Source organism: Rhinoraja longicauda, chromosome 1 (genome assembly GCF_053455715.1).
Source record: "Rhinoraja longicauda isolate Sanriku21f chromosome 1, sRhiLon1.1, whole genome shotgun sequence".
Classification (NCBI taxonomy): domain Eukaryota; kingdom Metazoa; phylum Chordata; class Chondrichthyes; order Rajiformes; family Arhynchobatidae; genus Rhinoraja; species Rhinoraja longicauda.
In genome coordinates, this window is record NC_135953.1 from 21,151,309 (window position 1) to 21,177,277 (window position 25,969).

Genomic DNA, 25,969 nt, shown 5'->3' on the forward strand with positions numbered 1-25,969 from the left:
TGGAACTGAACAACCGTGATGTCGACCCTTTGAACTACCTTGTTCATGCTGACTAAGTTGGCCTATTGAGCTCGTCCCATTTGCCGACGTTCGGCCCATACCCCTTAAACCTTTGCATATATCTGTCCAAATATATTTTCAAAGTCAGAATTGTATCTGCTTCTATAGCTTCCTCTGGCACCTCATGGCAGGTAGGGACAATCCATTGGTTGCCCCAGGTCTGTCTTACATACACTCTTGCCTTAAGCCTATGCCTTCTAGCAATAGAATCCTCTACCGTGGAAAAAAGACAGAGCGTTCATTTGATCCATGCCCCGCATAATCTTGTAAGCCACCATAAGATCATGTCTCAGCCTCCCACTATCTAGAGAAAAAAGTCCCAGCCTATCTGACCTCTCCCTATAATTTAAGCCTGCAGGCCGAGGTAATATCCTGCTGAGTCTCGACTGCACCCTTTCCAACTTAATGAGGTCCTTTCTGTAGCTGGCTACCAGAACGACGAACAGTACTCCATATGATCTCACCAACGATTTGTACAGCAATATCACGATGTTCCAACTTTTGTACTAAATACTCTTCCCACTGAAGGCAAGCATGCCAAAGTCTTTCTTCATCACACTTTACCTGACTCGCCAATTTTAGTTTAGCGATACAGCGCAGAAACATGCCCTTCGGCCCACCAGGTCCGCACCAACAGCGATCCCCGCACACTAACACTATTCTACACACATTAGGGAAAATTTACAATTTTACCTAGCCAATTAACCCAAAAATCTGTACATCTTTGGAATGTGGGAGGAAACCGGAGCCCCTGGAGAAAACAACGCAGATCACAGGGAGAACGTACAAACTCCATACAGACAGCACCCGTAGTCAGGATCGAACCCGGATCTCTGGCGCTATATGGCAGCAACTCTACTGCTGCATCACCGTGCCGCCCTTTTGGGGAACCATGCATCTCCACTCTCGGATCTCTATTCAGCAACACCCTCCAAGGCTCTACCATTTACTCTGTATGTCCTGTTCTAATTTGATACACCAAAGCGCAACACTTGGGGAGATCATGGCTCACAAATTCGATTACGTGTTTGAAGAAGTAACCAAGAAGGTTAATGATGACAAGGCCGTAGACAATGTCTGCATGGACTTCAGTCGGGCATTGGATAAGGTTCTGCATGGTAGGCTGCTCTGGTTGTCAGAAATTACAGCAGGATTTTGATCAGCTGGGCAAGTGGCTGAAGAATGGCTAATGGAGTTTAATGCAGACAACTGAGATGTTGCATTTTAGAAAGTCAGACCCAGGCGGGGCCTTCACAGCGAATGGTAGCACCCTGGGGAGTGTTGTGGAACAGAAGGATCTACGAAGGTGCACATTTTCTGGGAAATTATTTCATGGGAAGATAGCGCGGAAAATAAGGCTTTTGGTACATTAGCCTTCATTAGTCAGGGTATTGAATATAGAAATCGGGACATTCTGTTATGGTTGTACAACACATCAGTGAGGCCGCGTTTGGAGTAGTGTGTTCAGTTTTGGCCACCCTATTATAGGAAGGATATAAACTGGAAAGAGTGTAGAGAACATGTACGAGGATGTTGCCAGGATTCAAGGTCCAGAACTACAGAAAGATTGGCTAGCTGGAACTTTGTTCCTTGACACACAGGAGGGGAAGGGGTGATCTTATTGGGGTGTTTAAAATCATAAGGGGAATGGATAGGGTGAATACATGGAGTCTTTGATCCAAGGTAAGGAAATCAGGAATCTGAGGGGCAACCTTTTCACTCAGAGGGTAGTGGGTAAATGGAATGACCAAGGCCGACGTGCATGAGTTGAGTTGAAAGGCCTGTTTCCATGCTGTATGACGCTGACTAGCACGTGACAATTGGAATAATCCAGTAATTATCTCCCTTGAGAACCTGCTTTTTAATCTCTTTCCTGGCATTCAGTTTAAAAGAGTCAGGAGTCAATGTCGTGGGTTATTTTATATTCACTTGATTAGGCAGGCAGGACATCAGCTTAATGTCATTTGCGAGTTAGCAGCTCTGACTCTGGACCTTCCTCAAAATTGCACTGATTGGTAGTCTTGATTATGTACTTAGGTCCTGGACGTGAGCTTGAACTTCTTTCCTCCTGGTCTAGATAAAATTGGTACAAGCTGAGCTGAGCTCCTTAACTTCATTATTTCTTAATACAGTGACGTCGGAAACAACTAGACAAAGAAGATTATCCAGAAAAATAATAGATTACAGAGAAGACTCTCCAGACCGAACTGGCTCCAGTAAGAGATTAAAGCGAAGCTATGAGGATGAAAAGGTGCGTATTTTGTTGCAGATGAAATTCTGAATACTCTTCAGCATGCCTGAAGCCTTGCTATCACCTTTTCATCCCTTTCAATTGACACATTTACTATCAATGTCTTTTAAATTTGCATTACTATTGTTTGTTGTTTGTTTTTTGAGTGTGTGTATGTGTGTGCTTATGAGTATGTGTGTATATACACACACTGAACTTTTTTTTTCTTTCTCATTTATCATATTGTTTACAGTGTACTATGTTTACATACTCTGTGGGCTGCAGCAAGTAAGAATTTCATTGTTCTATCTGGGACACATGACAATAAAACACTCTTGACTTGAAGTAGATATTTCCTGTCCACTTTCATTAAATAATATCTCATTCGGGCAAAATCGGTCTTAATGCAGCTTAAACCTTTTACTCCTGGTCTGTTTGTGTCCTTTTTTAATTCCAAATGGATTGTGATTTATTTTGCTGCCTGTGCCTCCCTCTCCCTCTGCACCCATTTTTGTTTTCGCCTTTCAGTAAAAGGATTGGTCCAAGTCAGCATGGATTTATGAAAGAGAAATCATGCTTGACTAATCTTCTGGAATTTATTGAGATGTGACAAGTAAAATGGATGAAGGGGAGCCACTGGATGTAGTGTATCTAGACTTTCAGAAAGCCTTTGATAAGGTCCCAAACGGGAGATTGGTGAACAAAATTAGAGCACATGGTATTGGGGGTAGGTGTTGACATGGATAGAGAATTGGTTGGCAGACAGTAAGCAAAGAGTAGGAGTAAACGGGTCCTTTTGAGAATGGCAGGCAGTGGTGAGTGGAGTGCCGCAAGGCTCGGTGTTGGGGCCGCAACTATTTACCATATATATTAATGATTTGGATGAAGGAATTAGAAGTAACACTAGCAAGTTTGCAGATGACACAAAGCTGGGTGGCAGTGTGAACTACGAAGAGGATGTTAGGGGGTTGCAGGGTGACCTGGACAGGTTGAGTGGGCAGATGCATGGCAGATGCAGTATAATGTAGATAAATGTGAGGTTATCCATTTTGGCGGCAAAAACAAGGCGGCAGATTATTATCTCAAAGGTATTAGCTCAAAGATTATTATCTCAGTCTGAAAAAGGGTCTCGACCCGAAACGTCACCCAATCCTTCTCTCCCGAAATGCTGCCTGACCTGCTGAGTTACTCTAGCATTTTGTGAATAAATCGATTTGTACCAGCATCTGCAGTTATTTTCTTATATTATCTCAAAGGTGTCAGGTTAGGTAAGGGGGAGGTGCAGCGAGACCTGGGTGTCCTTGTACACCAGTCACTGAAAGTTGACGTGCAGGTACAGTGGGCAGTGACGAAAGCTGATGGCGTGTTGGCCTTCAAAACGAGAGGATTTGAGTATAGGGGTAAAGAGGTTCTGCAGTGGTATATGGCCCTGGTGAGATCACATCTGGAGTATTGTCAACAGTTTTGGTCTCCTAATTTGAGGAAGGACATCCTTATAATTGAGGCAGTGCAGCGTAGGTTCACGAGATTGATCCCTGGGATGGCGGGACTGTCATATGAGGAAAGATTGAAAAGACTTGGCTTGTATTCACTGAAGTTTAGAAGGATGAGAGTGGATCTTATCGAGACTTATAAAAGGACTGGGCAAGCTAAATGCAGGAAAAATGTTCGCAATGTTGGGGGAGTCCAGAGCCAAGGGCCACGGTCTTGGAATAAAGGGGAGGCCATTCAAAACTGAGGTGAGAAGGGAAGAGAGTGGGGGTGGGGGAATAGGGGTGGGGAGGCGGGAATGGGGGCAGAGGCAGGGCTTGGGGTGTGAGGGCAGGGGAGGGGCAAGTGGGGGTGGGGTGGGTCAGTGCGGGGAGGAGAGGGCATAAGGGGGAATGAGTGGGGGGGGGAATTGAGGGTGCTACACCAATATAGGTGGCACGAAGGGCCGAATGGCCTCCTCCACATATTTTCTATGTTTCAAGGATACTAGACCAAGTGGACCCGTTGGGTCCATTCCTCATAGAGGGGGAACAGGGAAGGGAGAGGGTGTGACTGAGTGTGCCCTGGACCCAAAGCCTCTCCTGTATTGGTGTAGCACCCTCAATTCCCCCCACTCAATCCCCCTTATGCCCTCTCCTCCCCGCACTGACCCACCCCACCCCCACTTGCCCCTCCCCTGCCCTCACACCCCAAGCCCTGCCACTGCCCCCATTCCCCCCTCCCCACCCCTATTCCCCCACCCCCACTCTCTTCCCCCCACCCCCACTATCTCCTCCCCCACTCTCCGCTCCTCCCCACCCCCACTGTCCCCCCCACCCCCATTCTCTCTTTCCCTCGACCCCCACTCTCCCCGGCCCCCACTCTCTCCTCCCCTCCACCCACTCGGCTGCCACGCCCACTCCCCTCCGTGGAGCTGTTGGCGGCGAAAGCCACTTACCAGTGCCCGTGCGTTCAACGTTGACTGCCGGCGTGCAGGTCTCCGCCGGGCGAGAGTTGAGGGGAGAGTGAACGACAGACGGGCGGGCAGCCCCGCTAGCGGCGGCCATCTTGTTTTGCCGAGTGAGTCAAGTCAAGTCAATTATTTATTTGTATAGCACATTTAAAAACAACCCACGTTGACCAAAGTGCTGTACATCTGATTAGGTTTCAATGGAAAAAAAAATGAAACATACAGTAGCACGCAAACAGTTCACAGCACCTCCTCAATGAGCCTCAATGAGTGAGGAGCAAATGAAGTCGAATGTGGCCCATTGTGACGTCAGACGCTGAGCATTTTCAGGAAATGGGTTAAAAATAATTTTTTTAAACTTTAAAATCTCTCTAGCTTTAAAAATGTAGCTTTAATTTGAATGAGAGTTGTTACATAATATGCCCAGGATAATGGTGAGTAACGTGGGCCAATAATTGTGGCGCTATGGTGTACCGTTTTGGCTGTGTGAACCACAAAAGTTATGGTGGACACAGACACAGACACACATGCACACAAACAAACACAGTTTTAGTAATATATAATATATATAGAAATATATATAGATTTAGATAGATAGATGGGTTTTACAGGCTGAGTCAGCATTTAGCCTGTCCCTGTAGAAACAACTGCAGTCGAAGGGGGGGGGTTTGATAGGCAGATGGTTGGACAAAGGCAAGAGATGAAAACACACAAGGTGTGAGTCAAAAAAGATTACAGAGTTGTAAATTGTTAAAATAGGGGTTTGACAAGGTGCGAATTGTGTAACATGGGGAAGAAGCTTGCTCTAGCTTGCAGTCTGAGGTTAATTGAAGAACATAAAACAGTACAGCGCAGGACGTGCCCTTCGGCCCACAATGTTTGTGCTAAACATGATACCTAGTTAAACTAACCTAAACTGCCAGGGTGGCGCAGCGGTAGAGTTACTGCCTTACAGCGCCAGAGACCTGGGTTCGATCCCGACTACTCAAGTGCTGTCTGTATGGAGTTTGTACGTTCTCCCCGTGACCGCGGGGGTTGTCTCTGAGATCGTTGGTTTCCTCCCACACTCCAAAGACGTACAGGTATGTGGGTTAATTGGCTTGCTGTATGTTTAAATTGTCCCTAATGTGTGTAGGATAACATTAATGTGCGGGGATCGCCAGTCGGTGTTGACTCGGTGGGCCAAAGGGCCTGTTTCTGCGATGGTAGGGGTAGGCCATTTAGAACAGAGATGAGGAAAAACTTTTTCAGTTTAAGGATTGGACACGTTAGAGGCAGGAAACATGTTCCCAATGTTGGGGGTGTCCGGAACCAGAGGCCACAGTTTAAGAATAAGGGGTAGGCCATTTAGAACGGAGATGAGGAAAAACTTTTTCAGAAAGAGAGTTGTAAATCTGTGGAATTCTCTGCCTCAGAAGGCAGTAGAGTCCAGTTCTCTGAATGCTTTCAAGAGAGAGCTAGATAGAGCTCTTAAGGATAGCGGATGTACGGGGAGAAGGCAGGAACGGGGTACTGATTGAGAATGATCAGCTATGATCATATTGAATGGTGGTGCTGGCTCGAAAGGCCGAATGGCCTCCTCCTGCACCTATTGTCTATTCATCTCTAAACTAAACTAAACTGCCTGTACATGTCCTCTATTCCTTGCACTTCCATGTACCCATCTAAAAGCCTCTTAAACGCCACTATCGTATCTGCCTCCACCACCACTCCTGGCAATGCTTATTTCTGTTGTTTCATGATGCTGCTTTTATTGAACCAATAACTGGACCAAATTACATTTCTTCTGTCAGATTTGATTCTTGAAGCATCAGTTGAATTTTCAACATTAGATAAACTTTTAATTTAAAATTATATTAATTTCAACTTTTATCCTCTCCTCTCAATTCATAAATTCCATTATTGCCTCATGAAGGTATGCCATTACCAGTACAGGTCTTGGGGGTATTTTAACAGTTAGTGGAACAATTTCTGACACTTAATAATTCTTTTCTGCCTACTACCATATTTTGAGTAATTGCTGTAATGTAAGAATTATAGAAGGTTTCACTAACACGTCATCCACAACCTCCCAACTCCGTGCTTGAATAATATGTAAGATGTTTCTAGCTCTCCTGCCCTTGGAGGAGAACAAAGACGTACAGGTATGTAGGTTAATTGGCTGGGTAAATGTAAAAATTGTCCCTAGTGGGTGTAGGATAGTGTTAATGTACGGGGATCACTGGGCGGCACGGACTTGGTGGGCCGAAAAGGCCTGTTTCCGGCTGTATATATATGATATGATGATATGATAACTCTCTTGATTTGATACTTTGAGAGGTGAGGCGAATATTCATTTTGAAAGCCAATTTTTGTAGTGTGAGATTGTAGCAAAACTCCAATTAATTTGGGTTTTTTTTATCAAATGATGATAAATTTTAATTATTAAACCTAGTTTTCCCATTCTGTTTTGTACATATCTGAATGTTGGCAGCAATATTAATAATAGCTGCTTGTAAACATGATTTAAACAACATGCACTTAAATTGGAACCTTCGTGGCATTTCATCCTGCCTTTTGAGACTAGTTGTGCACTCTATTCCCTTTTTCATGTGTTAGATATTATATTGAATAAATAGCATTAATTTTGATATTTTATGATTTCAAAGTATGATTTCAGTAAATCTGATGGGGCAGAAGCATGTGGAAGCGATAGTATTGAGGCTGGAGAAACATTGCCCACCTATGCTAACGCATCCCAAAACAATCAGTCAGGTAAAAATTATCAGTTTATATATAATTGTATTTCTAGTCAATTTTTTTAACTGTTTTTACACATTTTAAAACAAATTCAAATGTGGCATGAACATATTCCGTAAAACAGAAGATAAATGTTTGATTTGTTAAACTCAGTCTCTGAAGATAATTTATTTCCCCCAGATATAAGTAAACTCTCTGATTCTTGTAAACCACTGAAAAAACGAAGCAGAGCATCAACTACTGAAACATCAGTGCCAACTGTCAGCAAGAATCCATCTCCTCTAACCGTGCTAACCGAAAATGAGGTAACCTATGTGGAATAGCAGGATTTAAAGAAATGTATGTATAAAAAACAGACATCAGTTGCTGGAGTGACTCCGGGCAACACCTCTGGAGAGTGTGGACAGGTGACATAACCCACAACAATGAGAGCTTCGAAGTATGTTTTTAAATAAAGACATGAAGGGGCAGGTGGGGTGGGGGGAGACCATTGTTTGGGCCTGTGTGGTGTTGAATTGCATTAGTATTTAGTGGAGTTGCAATCCTCCAGACAAGAGAAGAGTATGACACTTGCGACCTCTGCTTTGGAATGGTTTGCGGAGTCAGCACTTCTCAAGAATATTCGCTTTCTTACTTACAGTTGCTCCCATAGTATTTTATCTAGTCAAAATGTTTTTTTGCTAATGTGGATGTGGGTATCATACAAGGCTGTTTTAAATTTTTCTGTTGGAGGAAATGTATTATCACCCCTGTCTCTCAAGTTCACCCATATTTAATAAAGCATATAATCTTTGAGCAGTTTTTAATGTTGACAGACTTTTGACACCATTTTTCTGTAGCAGTTTTAAAATATCCAAACTTCGACGCACTAGTATTTGAGTTCGACAGTTTATCAGAGATAGGGTTGGCACTGGCTTGATGCTGCATAAATTCCCAGAAGTTCTCCCAAATCAGCTTGTGTATTGATGCTGTTTTTTGTTGCCCACTTGTTGAAATAAGCCATTTTTTTCTTAACGTCGCTTTTATATTGTTTCATTGCACTTATGTTAAAATAGAATTTATGTTTTTCCTTTTGTGTTCAGACATCATTTGATGGACAGCAGGAGTCAGGAGATGAAAGTGCAGATGAGACTCCAACAGAGGTTTCATCTGTATCATCGAAAAAGTCCCAAGGAGAACGCGGGGGCAGTGGTGCAGCTAGGAAAGAAGGAGTTTGTCAGGTGAGAAGGACCTCAAGCATACATACAGTACAAAGAAATAAAGCAGTTCGATCACGTGATCAATTTAATTCATGATCAAGAAAGAAAATCTAGAATCATGAGTACTGCAGATGTGAAAGCATTCCATCCGTCTTTCTGACTTGAAATTAAAACTATTGATCGCTGGATATTTTTATTATGTGCTTGACTTCTTATGAATAAAGAAACTGGCTCCCTATTTGTGTGCGTTTTTTAATTTTTTTTATTATTAGACAGCGATGACAGTTACCTTCACTCGTGTGATGATCTAATATCAGAAGAGATTGAAGTTACTTCAATGTGCTTTATGCAGAATTAAAATTAATTCTCAGAAGATTTCAATGTCTTCACTACTGTCGTCAGTATGATTAATGTGGACTGTAAAAAAACACTTTTTTCAATGGCTTAAAGCTGCATTTTCTGCCACAGAAAATTAAGAAGAGTGGAAGCTAAGTTACTATGGAACAGAATGATTTAAAATGTTGGGCTTCATTGTAAAGCACTATTTCACACAAGTATTAGCCACAATGTTGGTTAATTTCATGCATGTTGCATTGGATCATGTGTGTAAAGAAATCATGTGGAGAAATCCTTGTATTTTTGCCAGGGTCACATGTTGTTTAGGTTCGACTGCAGAAATGCTTGTTTTGGTAGGGCTGTTCTTGCCTTTGATTCAGATACTAAAATATTTGCATTTTCTGAAGTAAATCTTTGAGCGATTCATCAATGGTATGTGGAGGATAACAAATGTAATGTAAAGTTGCTTGTTTCTGCTTCCCTTTAGGTACACTGTATTACTTCCATGAATAAGATTAACTTTCACAATCCAAATGTTCAACCTTTTGCATAATCATTTGGTGTAGGCCCTAGGCTTTGGGTTGATGCATTTTTTGAGCCTGCGCAAAAGTGTTTTAACAAATCTATAGGACATGATATAAATAAACACAAATTGTGAATTAACAGCAAGGTGAAAGAATAAGTTTCTGTGCTTTTTACAAAGAATTGAGAGAGCAATGGATTCCTTGCTGGTCTCCTTGCTTATCCTCGTGTGCCTTGTCTTTTGTCAAAAAGAACTGAAGATTGCCACGTGGGGTTACTGTATTTGGGCACGGGAAGGGGGCAGTAGTGTGGTTCTGGCTGAATCTCTTAAAGGGACAGGCATCCCTAATGATTTTCCAGTTGGCATGCTGACCTCATCCAAGGTATGTGGAAGACAGCTTCTTTTGAAGATTGAGGAATACTACACCTAAAGGTGAGTAATCTGTCTTTCTTCTTAGTCTATCTATTTTTATAAAAGCTTAATTTACTTTGCAGCTGAGATGCGATAGAGAGATTTAAATTGTTTCCCATGTGATAGTCTACAAACCTTTGAATAATTTGGGAATGGCTTACACAATTCATTCAAAAGTAAATTTGGATTGCACACCTTTTGAAAGCATGAAGGTTTTTAATAAATTAATTTGTGCTATTTAAAAAAAACTTTTCCACAGGTTGATACTTGTTATTTTTGTATCATTTCCAGGTGTGTGAGAATTCTGGAGACCTGCTCTTTTGTGAGGGACAGTGTTGTGGGGCGTTCCACTTGGCTTGTCTTGGCCGGTCTAAATTACCTCAAGGCAAATTTATGTGTAGGGAATGCACATCAGGTAACGTGGATTTACTTTTTTTTTAATGTGCTCTCAAAATGAATTAAGGATTTACTCATTCTTGCCTCAGATTTAAAGTCTGACGATGTAATCCAAATCAGATTGGAATTACTTTAAAATTTTTCAAATACAAAGCAATCACTAACATGTATGAAATATTTTTTCTCTTTTATTGTTGCAATAAAGCATCTTGTTAATAAAGTATTTTCATCTGAACTTTGTAGATGCATTTTGTTTGAATTTCCGTGCACGTGTTCTTCATCTCAAAATAAATATTCATTGGTTTTCCTGACTGGGAAATTACCCATTTAGTTATAGCCTTCATTTAAAAAAACATGTATCTTATTTTTTTAGCCAAGTCCTGATGAGTTTCATACAAGTATTTCATGTTGGGTTAAGGGAATATTTATCAAATTGTGATGAGTAATAAAATGTAGCTAGAAAGAACAATTACTGTAAATCCAAAGAAAAATAAACTGCATTTGGCAGAAATCTAAAACAAAAACATGATGAAAACATTCACTGGATGAATTTAAAAGAGAGCTAGATAGAGTTCTAGGGGCTAGTGGAATCAAGGGATAGGGGGAGAAGGCAGGCACAGGTTACTGATTGTAGATGATCAGCCATGATCACAATGAATGGCTGTGCTAGTTCGAAGGGCCAAATGGCCTCCTCCAGCACCTATTTTCTATGTTTCAGCAAATCAGACGGCAACAGCAGAAAAAAAAGCAGGTTAAAGTTTCAAGTCAGATAGTCAGTTCTGACCAGGGCATTGAGTTCTGAAATATTAACTTTATTAAGTTTGTCCACAGATTCTGCCTGATCTGTTGTGTATTTCCACCATTTTTGTTTGTTTTCAAATAATTACTACATGGATTGCTGAACTGACTGATTTTAGTTTAAAATGACTACATGCTGTCCTTTATCTAATTTGAACTTAACCACAACTAAACTTAGATTTTGTTTGTATACTTCCATTATCGAACTGAGTATTTATAATTCGTATATTGTCCATTTGCAGCTTTTCACTACACCTTGGTACACCTGACAATAAACGCAACTAAGCATTTGACTAGTGTTTTTATAGTGAGTGATTTCAATGACAAAAGTAGATTTGTCTAGATGTAGGATTTAAAAAATACATATAAACTGTAGGAGAGGGTGCTCATTCATGGAGAACAGTTATTGACATGGGGCTGTGATGATTTTTGTTTGGAATCTTGAATGATCACTGAGACTACCCTTATTGCTAAACTAGTTTTGAATTTTGAATGTAACCCTAACTTGTAAAATTAAGGTGCAGTTAGGGTAGATATAATACAATTAAGGTTAAACATTTCACTGTCATAATCGCTGTTCCGATCCTCAAAACTTATTGCAGCCAGATTCTGGAGGGATTAAAGAGGAAAACCTTTCATCACAGTCAATTGACTGTTTAGATGTCAGCAAGAGTAACCAGTGGTTCTCTAATTTTAATTTCATGTCCTTCATGCTTCTGTGATCGATATTGTAACTATTAATTTTGAAGACAGAGGTTTATTTAATGTACCAGCTCTTGTACATCTCCAGCTGCAAAGTGAACAACAGAGCAGAATTATTGAAGTTATCATCAACATGCAAACTTACTGGAATTCTAAATTCTCTTGCCATTTTGAATTTAGGTCTGCCTGATTAATTAAATGGTGCAATTTCTTGACCATTGCTGTCTTGCATTTCATATTTGAACTGGTGCACAATGTCCTTGTATTCAAATTATATTTCTGGATATTATTTAATTGCATAATTTTTGAACCTTAACACCAGTCACACAAATAAAAGCATAAATAAGACCAAATATTTTGATCACACATTTGTTTATTCCAACATCATCTCTGGATTCCTAATTTCCTACCCTTTATTTATTACTAGGAAGGATTAAATGGTGTTGATACAATGTTTGAGTAGCCCTTTTAATGCAGGAGATAATTCCACAGTTCCAATCACTTCCTCCATCCATCGTTGGCCAGATAACTAGTTCTGTATGATTATGGAGTGAACAACTTGCATTTATCTGCCTTTCTAAAAATAGCACATTTGGTGCAATTATGAATGCAGTCATTTCACAACCAACATCTAGTTTGAATTCTGTTGTCAGGTTTTTTGGATCCATTCATATGACTAACCAAACAATTTAGCCTTGCCAAGAGCTACACAAATCATGATTCTATATATTCATAATTTTTTTAATCAGATAATATATTTTCTTTGTAATGCAATATAATGTACTGATTGTATCGGATGACTATAAAAACATGCATTGATTTTTATTGTTTTAATGCAATTTGTTTTGTGTAGGTGTTCACACTTGCTTTGTTTGCAAGAAGAATGGGCCAGATGTTAACCGTTGTATTGTTCCTTTGTGTGGAAAGTTCTATCACGATGACTGTGTGAGAAAATACCCTCCAACTGTGTTTGATAACAAGAGATTTCGATGTCCCCTGCACATATGTATCAGCTGCCATGCCACAAACCCCTCGAACCCCAGGCCAACAAAAGGTGCAAAATCTCTTGGATAAATATAAATTATATAAATTGGATGGGAGGGTGAGTGATAACAAATGCGTAGAAAATGGTTAACTGTCTAGCCTCTTTAGGCGCTCATTAAGGGGGAAATATTATCATATAAATGATTATCAGCTATGAACTAAATGCAGCAATCTAAAATTTGATGCAAAATTAAGGAACAAATTAATATGGTCACTATGCATTCTTGAGATCAGCTTGGCAGTGAAAATGACAACAAAAGGTTAAGTAACAGTGTTTTGTATCAAGGAAGATACAATACAATACAATATATCTTTATTGTCATTGTACCCAGGGGTACAACGAGATTGGGAATGCGCCTCCCATACGATGCAATAATTTAAGTAATTTAGACAGCAGCAACCCAACGAAACAAAACAGTTGTAACAGTTTTGGACAGGGTAAAGTGCAAATTGATCTATGCGTTGTGGCCATCCGGCTCAGCAGGACCGGTTCATAGCAGCTATGGCCCTGGGGATGAAGCTGTTCCTGAGTCTGGAGGTGCGGGCGTAGAAGGCCTTGTATCATCTGCCCGATGGAAGGAGTTCGAACAGACTGTTGCAGGGGTGTGAAGAGTCTTTGTGGATGCTGGTGGCTTTTCTGAGGCATCGTGTGTTGTAGATGCCCTCTAAGTCTGGTAGCTGTGTTCCGATGACCCTCTGAGCTCTACGCTGTAGAGCTTTGCTTTCTGCCTCCGTGCAGCTGAGGTACCACACAGGGATGCCATGCGTTAGGATGCTCTCGATGGTGCAGCGGTAGAAGGTCGTCAGCAGCTGTTGGGGTAGACCAGACTTTTTCAGTGTTCTTAAGTAGAACAGTCTTTGTTGTGCCTTCTTGACCAGCGCAGCAGTGTTATTGGACCATGTTAGGTCCTCCGAAATGTGAGTGCCCAGAAACTTGAAGCTGGACACTCTCTCCACACTGTCCCCGTTGATAGAGATCGGGGCATATTCCCCGTTATGTGACCTACGGAAGTTGATGATCAGCTCCTTGGTCTTGGTGGTATTTAGGGACAGGTTGTTATCCGAGCACCAGTCCGCCAGGTTCCGCACCTCCGCTCTATAGTTTGTTTCATCCCCGTTGGTGATCAGCCCGATCACCGTTGTGTCATCTGCAAACTTGACAATGGTGTTGGTGTCGAATGCAGGAACACAGTCGTGTGTGAAGAGGGAATAGAGCATGGGGCTCAGAACACAGCCCTGTGGTGTGCCGGTACTCAGGGTGATAGTGGAGGACAGGTGCGGGCCCATTCTCACTGCCTGCGGTCGTTCCAGCAGGAAGTCCAGGATCCAGTCACATAATGACGAGCTGAGGCTAGAAATTTTGGGTCTTAAAGGCTTAAATAATTTGAACAGCAATTTGTTTAACAATCAGGAACTAGGAAGGAGGCCATGAGCTCGGGATCAAGAAAAGGCTGTCGGGTGGTTCAGGTTAAATTTCTTTACACAATGATTTGTAACTCAGACCATGAAGGCGGAGTCTGGATAGTTTATGGGGGGGAAACTGTCTTGGTATTTCGCTAAGATAATGAGCGAAAAAGAGGATAAATATGTGAAATTTCAAGTTTTGAAACTGCCAAATATATCATAGTGGTCTTTACCCTCTTTACATTTCTATAAAAATATGCAGTCATATAACACTTTCCCAGGATATGTCATATGATACAGGCCCAAGGCAGAGGTGGACAAGGGAAGGATAACTCATCAAGGGTGTATTAAGTAAGATAAGTCGTAAGATGTTTTTTTAATGTGTGTGGAGAGATGTGGCAAGGTGAAGTGGCTTAGAGAATAAATTGCAATATGTGAAGAATGCTTGCCATAATATTGGCCAAGAAAGAGAGGAACTCTAATAGACTAGATTGGAAAGTTGGATGGCCATAGCTGACCCTGAGGATGTAAATGTGAAAAATGGGGTATCAGTGGAATGGGTATCAAAACAAGAGGGCATAGGTTCAAGGTGAGAGGAAGGAGTTTTAAGATTTATATTTATTATGTCACATGTACTGAGGAACAGTGAAAAGCTTTGTGTTGCATACGATCTAATCGCGTCAGATAATACAATACATAAATGCAATCAAATCAAACTCGAGTACAATAGATAGAATAAAGGGAAAGATAAAGAGTGCAGAATATAGTTCTCAGCATTATAGCACAATTCCCGAGACAAAGTCCAAAGGGATAGAGGAAAATCAGATTAGCTGAACAAGACTTTTTGAGACCTCCTAAAATTTAAGATGTTAGAAAGAGGAAATTTTGAAAACAAAACCGCTCGGGTAGAATTTGGATGTTTTTTGTTCCTTGGAGTGGAAGATTTGTTGATGCTCAAGTGGGTATGAAAAAAGGTTGTCAGAATTGGAAATAGTAACCCGGTGGAGAGTTGAATACAGGATTATAATGAGCAAATCAGAAGCCTGAAAATATTCATGTTCTGTTTGGTTATAACACAATTTTGATCGGGAACTAGAGAACCATTTAAAAGTTACTTTGGAAATTGGCAAGCAGAAAAAAATGCTGTTTCGTGGATTTAAATAGCACTCAGGAGGAGCAGCGACAATTTGGCAGACAGTTGTAACCTCCCTGCAGTAATCAGACTCTTAGGAACACAACCGTTTCTTTCACGGCTGATAGCATTTAAAATTGACAAGCAATCACTTCAATTGACGCTTGGGCAAGGATAATCCATTAAACAATGTAACATTCTTTCATTGGAGAGACAAAGCATAGACGCGGCAACTGTTTCGCTGAGCAAGGCCTACTGGATCTCCCAGTTGCTAACCACTACTCCCCTTCCCATTTCCATACTGACCTTCCTGTCCTGGGCCTCCTTCATTGCCAGAGTGAGGCCACATGCAAATTGGAGGAACAGCACCTCAAATTCTGTTTAGTTAGCTTACCACCCAGCGGTATGGACGTTGAATTCTCTAATTTTAGGTAACCTACAAACTCCCCCCCCCCCCCCCCACTTAAAGTCAATTAACTAGCTACACAGTTTGCAACAATGTATCCCTCTGACCAACAATCGGCCTACCGCAGAACCCATTTGCCTGAGGTCATCTGTTGCTGGCCCCAATTTGGCCTCCAGTTCTCTCACTCCCCCCACTACAATCAGTCTGAGGAAGGGTCCTGACCTGAAACTTCCATGTTTTCCAGAGATGCTGCCTGACCTGCTGAGCCTTAGTATTTTAGCTTGCAGTAACAAAAATAAACTCAGTAACACTGAAAAGATCTTTATTTTGAAAATCCCGTGGGAAAATTAACTTTGTTACCGCAAGTTTGGAACTGTCTTTTTTTCCCCCCCATTGACACTATTGTCTTTATAATGTGATTTTCTTCACCTATTATGTTATAGTAGATCTACCTGTAATTTTAATGAAAAACTATTGAGACCTCCAGCACTGTTTTGAATACAGGCTTCTAAAATATGATACTGTGCTCCATTGGTTAGGGAACTATTGCATAGCTTTGAGTGTGGCAAGTAATGAATTCACAGTGTAATTTCAAAGAGTCATTGAGATATTTCTAAAACAGCATTTCAAACAAATTTTATATATACATTTTTTAATTAATCTTCCAAAGCTGAGACTGCACTGGTTAAATGGGTTTTGAAGTCTAACTTGTAATGGTGAAAGAAGGCCCTCAATAAGGTGCTACAAAGAAGATTATTAAACACATGATATCGGGAATAATATACAAGTAATATGTGGAGGAAAGCTGGTTGAACACTAGGAAGAGAAATTATGCAAATTAACAAAATTGGAAAGTTGACAGGACGGGACAGGACAGAACCTTAGAGCTTGCAAGTTGGGATGTATGGGAGTTTTGGCAACCACTGGATTAAAGCATTGTTAATAATAATCTAAATGTAAGTGGTTTGGATGTAAAGAAAACCTGGATTAAGGATTTTTTGTCCATTACCAGAGTAAGAGTACACAAGTAATTGCAATCAGAACAATCAATATCAATGATTTGGATGAGGAAAATAAATGCAATATATCAAATTTTGCCAAATAAAACAAAGATTGGTGGCATTGTGGAGTGTGAGCTAGATGCAGAGGCTTCCTTACAAGAACTAAATGAATGGGTAAGGACATGGCAAATGGAGCATGATAAGGAAAAGTTGAAGTTATCAATTTTGATAGAAAATATGGAAAGATGGAGCTTTTGTTAAGAAGGTGAGAGGTTGAAAGGTGTTAATTTACAGAGGGATCACGGTGACCTTGCATTTGTAATATGCAGGCTTAGCAAACTTAGAAAAGCAAATGAAACGTTTTGCAAGAGAATTTGAACACGAGTTGAGACATCTGACTCCAAACAGGCAACCTTGGTGCAGTGGTTTCTTGAATATTGTGTACCGCCGTGGTATCCCTATGAGGAGGAAAGATATAATTGGAGTGAAGGCTCATCATATGATTGTTGGATGGTGGGTTTGCCATTCTGAGAGCCAAAGTAGATTTGGCCTATACTGATTTGCATTTTGAAAACTGAGGGGAGACATGATTGAAATGTGTAAAAGCTTGTCAGGGCTATTTCCAAAGATGATGTTTAAACTAGCTAGGATACCTTGAATGAGTGCGAGGCATTTTCAAGATACAGTGTCAGCTAAAAGGGCTTGAAGGCCAAGTTATGGGGTTTATTGACGAAGGCTGTTCACAGATATTTTGACACTAAGCCAATCACTGGATATGGAACTGAAATAAAAAAGAGCAGTCATGATCTTGAAAGGCAGAGAAGAGATGAAAATAAATGGTGTATATTTTTATTTCTTTGGTATATAACTTGGGAACACCATAATATTTTCTACTATATTAATTCTTGGATTTCCTGAGAAAATACCAGGAAATTATTGAAATTAAAGCAAAATTTGAAGCTCTATTGGACACATTAAACATATTATTTGTTTTGTTTAAAATAGTGAGTCTAAAGTAAGATTTTATCTTGATGTGTTTACAAGATGAGTATTTAGTGGTTTGATACTCCAGAGAAGACAGGACATCAGTAACAATTAAGGGAATGAGGAGATTAGAACACTACATGGCTTTGAAGAAATATCTTTCATAAGAAACTTTTATTAATGCTCCTGTATGAATTTACTGAAAATATAGGGAATGTATCTTATAAGTTGCAATTACATTTTAAGGATAATGATAAATTCTCTTTTCTATCAGGGCGAATGATGCGCTGTGTTCGTTGTCCTGTGGCCTATCACGGAGGAGAGACCTGTATTGCAGCAGGGTCTGTGATACAGACAGCCAACAGTATTATTTGTACCAACCATTTTTCTCCAAAGAAGGGTTACAGACATCATGCTCATGTCAATGTTAGCTGGTGCTTTGTATGTTCGAGAGGTTAGTCTGAGATTTTTTTTTCACTGCTAGACTTCTTGAATTTACTTTTTTACACTTAATTATTACAGCATAAAAGGGTGCTTTTCTGACTGCCCAGTCAATAATTTATGAAAGTGTCAATCAGCTCAATTCAATTCCCCTCACTCACACTCTGTATGTAGTCTTGCAAATTATTTCCTCTTGTATAATTATGCAGCTTTTGTATGAGCACCACAATTTAATTTGCCTCTTCACTTACCTCTGGCAGTGCATTCCAGACTCCCATCGAGACATTGTTTCTAAAACAAAATGTCTTGTGAATACTTTGCATTACAAACTGATTCTGATTTTCTCAAATTGCTACATTCAGCATCTTGCTAAAATCTTTGCTTCAGCCAATTGGGGCATTGAACTTGGACACTTACTCTTTGAAAATCATTGTTTTTCACACAAGGCCGCCATTGTGGCCAAGCCAGCTAAAGATTTCGATTTCTCTAAATTTTATTTATAAATAAATGCATGGCTCAAGGATTGGTGTAGTGGAAGTTGTCTGGTCCATTAACGTCACAATAATAGATAAAAGGGGAGCTAATGTCTGTAATAGTCTTTATCTGAACCGAGCTGGGATTGGGGTTCTTGTGAACTGCATAAGGAAGTAGATTTTACCGTGAATAATGGGGGAGCAAGGTTTAAGAATTGACACGGTGTGGTAAATCAGAGTAGAGACATGATTATACAGAAATAATAAACAGACTGACAGAATAAGATAAACCGTATGAATCTTGGAGGAAATTAGCATTTATGCCCAGAGATTACGTATAGTAAAAGAATAAAATTTAAATGCTTTACATTTAAAACAAAGATCAAGTAGGACAAAAGTGAAATCTGATGGCCATAACATAGACTCAGGGTGGCATAGATTGGTATCAGTATTTGTATTGATTTATTATTGTCACATGTACCAGATACCAAGAAAAACTTTGTGTGATATCCATTCAAATCAAAAAAGAAACGAGGAACAGCAGATGCTGGCTTACAAAAAAAGACGCAAAGTATTGGAGTGACTCAGTTGGTCTGGTGGTATCTCTGGAGAACATTGATCGGTAATGTTTGGGTTTAGGACCCTTCTTCAGACTGACTGTAGGAGGAGGGGGGGTTGGAAAGAAAGCTGGAAGGGAGGAGGAGCAGGACGAAGCCTGGCAGGTGATAGATTGATACAGTGAAGGGGGTTTTTGAAAGGCAGATGCTTGGACAAAGGCCAGAGATGAAAAGATGAACTATACATGAGTGCAATCAAGCCATACACAAACACAATAGGTAGTGCAAAGAGAAGAATACCGGAATGCAGAATAAAGTGTTAGTGTTATAGTTACAGTAAAAGTACAGATAAAACAAAGGTTCAAGGGCCACAATGTGATAGGTTTGGAGAACGAGACTGCACGCTTAATTTTTGAAAGGACTGTTCAGTAGCCTATATTGGGAAAGAAACTGTTCCTGAATCTGGTGGTACATCTGGTGAAACCTTTCAAGGTTTTGTATCTTCTGACTGACAGGAGTGGGGAGACAAGAGAATGACCAGGGTGGAAGTGGTCCTTGATTTTGTTGGCTGCTTTCCCAAGGTAATGAGAAGTGCACTTGGAATTGGGGGAGGCTGCTTTGTGTGATGGACTCGGCTACATCCACAAATCTCAGCAATTTCTTGCGGTCTTGGGCAGAGCCGTTACTAAAACAAGCTTAGGCGAGTGGGCAAATGCATGGCAGATGCAATATAATGTGGATAAATGTGAGGTTATCCACTTTGGCGGCAAGAACAGGAAAGCAGAGTATTACCTGAATGGTGACCGATTGGGAGAAGGGGAGATGCAACGTGACCTGGGTGTCATGGTGCACCAGTCATTGAAAGCAAGCATGCAGGTGCAGCAGGCAGTGAAGAAAGCGAATGGTATGTTGGCATTCATAGCAAGAGGATTTGAGTTTAGGAGCAGGGAGGTTCTGCTGCAGTTGTACAGGGCCTTGGTGAGACCGCACCTGGAGTACTGTGTGCAGTTTTGGTCTCCTAACCTGAGGAAAGACGTTCTTGCCTTAGAGGGAGTACAGAGAAGGTTCACCAGATTGATCCCTGGGATGGCGGGACTTACATATGAGGAAAGACTAGAAAGACTGGGCTTGTACTCGCTGGAATTTAGAAAACTGAGGGGGGATCTTATAGAAACATATAAAATTCTTAAGGGGTTGGAGAGGCTAGATGCGGGAAGATTGTTCCCGATGTTGGGGGAGTCCAGAACCAGGGGTCACAGCTTAAGGATAAGGGGGAAGTCTTTTAGGACCGAGATGAGAAAACATTTTTTCACACAGAGTGGTGAGTCTGTGGAATTCTCTGCCACAGAAGGTAGTTGAGGCCAGTTCATTGGCTATATTTAAGAGGGAGTTAGATGTGGCCCTTTTTGCTAAAGGGATCAGGGGGTATGGAGAGAAGGCAGGTACAGGCTACTGAGCTGAATGATCAGCCATGATTATATTGAATGGCGGTGCAGGCTCGAAGGGCCGAATGGCCTACTCCTGCACCTATTTTCTATGTTTCTATGTGGCGGTTTCGTTGGAGACGTGCCAAAGTTCCCTAGTCTTTTGAGGAAGTAGAGGCATTAGTGTGCTTTCTTGGTCGTAGCTTCATTCTGTTGATCAAGGATAGATTATTGGTGATATATATGCCTAAGAGCTTGAAGCTGCTCCACTACAGCACCAGTGATGCTGCTTCTGGCTTGTACACCATCTCATTTCCCAAAGTTAGTAACTTGCTCCTTCATCTAACTGACATTGAGAGAAGATTGTTGTTCTAACACCATGGTAATACGTTCTCCATCTCCTTTCTGTACTTCGTCTCTTCGTTGTTTTGAGATCTAGCTACTACGGTTGTGTCATCTGAAAACATGTACAGAGAGTAGGTGCAGAATTTAGCAGCTCTGTTATGAGTGTATAGAGAGTATAGTAACGGCTCAGCACTGGTATTTAGAATTCTCATGGAAGATGTTTTGCCACCTATCGTCACTGTTTGTGGTCTGTTGGTCAGGAAGTTAAAGATCCAGTGGCAGAGGTGTGTGCTGTATCAGGAGTTTGGAGATTAGCCTGGTTGTGACTAGTGTGCAACATTCACCTGTGGATGTTACAGACAGGCTGACTTTCAAGGAAACATTTTCAATAATTCTCCACAGAATACCCAGCCGCAGTCGGAACATGTTTTGTATGTACTTTGTTCATTTTCATGTCACCTCTTGATATTGTGTGTTTTCCAGAGGACATCCATTTGGCAAGACACAGATATTGAGCATTGATCTTCAAGAGTGATTTAACTTGGTGATCTTAAGAATTGATAAGAATTAATAAATTGTTTCTTCAGGATTTCACCAGCCTTATCCAGTTTAGGTGTGAAAGGGAAGCTATCCAGTTTCTCTCATTCAATTGCTGTCGCTAAGAAAAGAATCACAAATAAATGAGATTCCTATGATCGAATGTTGGTTGGATTCTCTGCAAGAATTTCCTCAAATCGTTGTTCCATCAGCTACAGCAGGTGCTGCAACAAGCATATCAGTATCTCCCACTACAAAAAAATGGTGATCTAAACCATGCCACATCACCATCCCTAGCTAGCCCATCCCTGATCAAATTGGATTCATAACTGATTATTCCACATGTTTTTTTGTGTGATCATGAAGGAAGCCAAGACCTTCCCTGTAGCCTATTCCTGTATCTGTCCAAATGTTTTTTAAATGCTGTTATTTACTACCTCAACTTCTTCCACAGGGAGCTCATTCCAGATATCCACCAAGTTTCCAATGGATTTAGGAGCGTCAATTACATAAAATAAAGTGGTTTCCAAGTCATTTCAAAGTATTTTTTAGTTAATGGCAGTTGAATGAAATGTAAAGTTAGACTATTTGCAGCAAGTAAGATTCTTTTTTATACACTTTGCTTTAATTTTTCAGGCTGAGCAAATAGCAGATTTGCTATTGCATAAACGTTTCCAATGGATTTAGGAGCATGAATTACAGGATAAATTGATTTCCAAGTTATTTCACAATGGAGTAAATAGTTTATCTTCCTTGGCTTTCTCTACAACCCTTATGCGAAAAGTATCAGCATCCATTAACTTTACGTGTCCTACTGAAAGTTTTCCTCTTTTTCAAAAAAGTGATTCTGGTGCCACTTCCATAATTAAGAGAGTACAAAAGTGAGGCAGAAGGGATGGGATTCAGTCATTCACAATCAGCTTCATTACATTTTGTGAGCAGCACGTAAGAACATAGTTTGAGTTAGTATTTAAATAAACATTCATGGCTTGTTTTTAACCAGGGTTCCAATAAGAAAGCTCCTTGTTTCACGTAGTTTGTTTCTTAAGTAGGAAATTATAAATGGGCTGATGGCCACTTCTGTAACAGCCACTAATGGGTGCTAAAGTAAATACAATACTTTGCAGCTGAAATGCTTAAATTAATTTCTGCGACATATTATGTGATGCCATTTAAGTACAATACTTTTTTTCCTTGCAAGCATGTTCTATGAGCAATTCTGAGTTAACTTTTGATAATTTTCTGCAGGGGGGAGCCTTTTATGTTGCGAATCCTGTCCTGCAGCATTTCACCCAGAATGTCTCAACATTGATACCCCAGAGGGGAGTTGGTATTGCAATGATTGCAAAGCAGGCAAGAAGCCACGCTACAAAGACATCATCTGGGTAAAGCTGGGTAGCTACAGGTCAGTCCAAATAGAGATGACAGCTTTATTTTTGAATTTTGGTTCAGAAAAGCTTCTAATCATTATATGACAATGCTTTGCGTGGCAACTAAATTGGAATTCCAAGCTGGAAAACAATTTGTAATTCCTTATCTAGTTGCCAGGACTCCACTGTTTTGCAGAAATTTATATTTGGCAATGAAGTACTGCTCTATTTGGCTACATCCTTGCCGTGAATCTTTTGGCTGAGAGATCTGTCTTGAAATTTCTGGCAGCATGTTGAGCTGTGAAATATGATGTCTCCCTGGCTTTATCTTGGTTGAAACTAGTAGAATTATGTTTGGATCAGTCTTCTATTTTTTTTGTACTTTGAAATAATATTGCCTCATATTAATGATTGTCCTTCCACAATCCCTTTGAATTTTATACTTAGCCATATGATGCCCAACCTTCCAAATTGTTCTACTAGTTTCCACTTTTATTTAAGATTGACAGTTTTCTTTGTACTTTGCTTTGGCCATTATGTTTAGCAATGCAATAGAGAGACCCATTTGTAAAAGGATCTCCTTTATAAAACAGATTGCTTGTTACAATAACCTAGATATTCTTTTCTATTGATAACCTGAAATGTGTTTCCAAACACAGATGGTGGCCTGCAGAGATATGTCACCCAAGGAATGTTCCTACAAATATTCAAAATATGAAACACGAGATTGGCGAATTCCCAGTTCATTTCTTTGGATCAAATGACTACTTTTGGACCCACCAAGCGCGTGTATTTCCTTACATGGAAGGCGATAAGGGAAGCAAAGATAACAAAATTAAAAGTCTCAGCAAAGCCTTTAGAAAAGGTAATGCCATTAACTTAAATTATTTCTAACTAAACATTTGTTTCCAACTTTTAAGATTCCTGTGATGTCTTGTCATTTAATGTTTTGAAGAGGATATTGAGTTTGTATTTCCACTTTTGTGAGACCACGTGTTGGCCAGAGCTTAAAAGAATGTATACTTTTTGCAATTTACGCTTTTTCATTCAGGCACAAAATTAATCATCTGTGCCTGACATGAAAAATTAAAGGTCAGATACAGTACAAGGGTAGACTGGTGAACAACATAAGTTCTTTTTTATCCTTTTTTTGAATTCGTATGTCACAAGGAAAAGACTTGCCAGGGCAAATAGTAGTCTGGTCTGGAGAGGTGGCAAAGTCAATCATAAAAGTAGAATTAGACAATTTGGGTCTGTCATTAATCTATATCACAACCGCTTATCTATTTCGGCACCATTGTTCTGCATTAACTTATCCATCAATTCCCTTTAAAAAATATATCTATTCATATCTGTTTTAAATAAACTTAAAATGATTGAACTTCCCCCAACCCTCTGGGCTACTACCTGAAGAAGTTTCTCCTTGTTTCAATTCCAAATAGCCTTTTCCTTATTCTGGGACTGCAACTGATTCTTTCCGCTTATTCTGGGACTGATTAGATTCCACAGCCAAGACAAATGTCTTCCCTGCATCCACTGCAAGAATTTCATAATTATCAATGAGATCACTTCTCATTCTTCAGAGCATACAGGCTTAATCGCTCTACAAACAGCAAATCTGCCATTACCCATAAACTAATGAATCCTCATTGCACTCTGGCAAATGCAACCTTTTAGGAAAGGAATTAAGACTATCTGCAAAACCCTGAAAATGATCTCCACAAAGCTCTGTCATTGAAGTATATTTACTCCTGCAGTCAAGTTCTCTCTTAACCAAGACCAACCTATAATCTGCAAATTTTCAGTGGCAAGTGTATCGGTTACAACAGATCCTTGCTATTTATCAGGCTTTAGCCTCCAACCTTTTGTAAATATTAATTTCCTTTGTTCCTCATTCTCGCTCGCTAGGCCCATGGTTCTTAAGTATTCCTGAAGGTTTATTTTTAAGCCGCCTGTGTGTACGCAGTAGTTTTGTTATTAGTCTGCCAGTTCCTTATCTCTGTTATAAATGATTCAATCTCTCTATGCAGGGAATCCCATTTGCCCTTGCTAGTTTTTCCTTTTTACTATTTTTATAGACTTTCTCAATTCTGTTTTTATGTTGCAACAGTTTACTCTGATATTCAGCTTCTCTTTCTTGGATCAATTTCACAATTCCCCGTTGCAAAGTTTTGAAGTACTTAGCATGCTCAGGTTTTTTGCTGTTTCGGACATCTTTGATATATTATTCTTAATTTCGCCCTTCAGCCACGGGTGGACTAGTTTTCCTGCTGAATTTTGTGCTTTAACAATTTTTTACAATTCATTTATTATTGCTTTAAAAGCTATCCAATTCCTTCTACAACCGCAATAACATTAGCAGGGCTGCCTTGTCAGTTGACCCATTGTTTCTGCTTTCTCCTACCCCACTGAACTCGAAATACCTCTATTCCATCTTGTTCCCTCTTGTCCAGTCTCTCCTTCTGACCTACATCCGAATCACCTCACTTCAATAATTTTCAATTCCTTGGCCCCCATTGCCTCATCTTTGCCATGGATGTCCAGTCCATTCTGCTCCAGGGAGGCATCAAAGGGACTGTTCTTCTTTGAACTGATACCCAATCAGTTCCCTCAACTAACACTCCTCTTGCTGGCAGAACTTCTCTTTTGCCTCCTCTCACTTTCTGCAAGTCAAAAGTGGGAACTGTGTCCAGCTTTTACCTCCCAAAACTGTGTGACCTCTACCACCAAGAACAACAAGGGAAGCAGGTGGGTGGAAACATCACCACCAGCAAATTGTTCTCCATATCTTCATGACTTTGAAATGCCCTTTGTCACTGGATCTAATGCCTGGAACTCCTCTCCAGTAGTATTCTAGGAGTACCTTCGCCAAAAGGACTGCAGTGATGACCAATCAATGCTAGCCTGCCAAGTGAACGCCTGGTCCTGAAAATGAATAATAAAAATAAAAGTCACTTGCGCTTTTTTTGTATTTGTTTCATTTTTGTCAATTTCAATTTCTCCATTGTCCCTGAAGC

The 25,969-nt window shown here is 40.3% G+C and overlaps 2 protein-coding genes across 10 annotated transcripts in view; one reads left to right on the forward strand and one right to left on the reverse strand.

Moving 5' to 3' along the window:
- The window catches only part of nsd2 (nuclear receptor binding SET domain protein 2), a 110,387-nt gene that overhangs the window by 51,069 nt on the left and 33,349 nt on the right, over positions 1–25,969 (forward strand). For all 8 annotated transcript variants that reach the window (XM_078415346.1, XM_078415250.1, XM_078415435.1 and 5 more), the window contains 9 exons: positions 2,193–2,311; positions 7,379–7,484; positions 7,650–7,774; positions 8,552–8,689; positions 10,230–10,353; positions 12,688–12,888; positions 18,080–18,259; positions 22,831–22,987; positions 23,612–23,817. In XM_078415346.1, the coding sequence (XP_078271472.1) occupies positions 2,193–2,311; positions 7,379–7,484; positions 7,650–7,774; positions 8,552–8,689; positions 10,230–10,353; positions 12,688–12,888; positions 18,080–18,259; positions 22,831–22,987; positions 23,612–23,817 (1,356 nt within the window). The remainder of the gene's footprint in view (positions 1–2,192; positions 2,312–7,378; positions 7,485–7,649; positions 7,775–8,551; positions 8,690–10,229; positions 10,354–12,687; positions 12,889–18,079; positions 18,260–22,830; positions 22,988–23,611; positions 23,818–25,969) is intronic.
- The window catches only part of LOC144602897 (uncharacterized), a 53,829-nt gene continuing 49,575 nt past the window's right edge, over positions 21,716–25,969 (reverse strand). For both annotated transcript variants that reach the window (XR_013548519.1, XM_078416046.1), the window contains exon 5: positions 21,716–25,877. Coding sequence is in view for 1 of the 2 variants with exons in the window: in XM_078416046.1 (XP_078272172.1) it covers positions 25,806–25,877 (72 nt within the window). In the remaining variant the exon portion in view is untranslated. The remainder of the gene's footprint in view (positions 25,878–25,969) is intronic.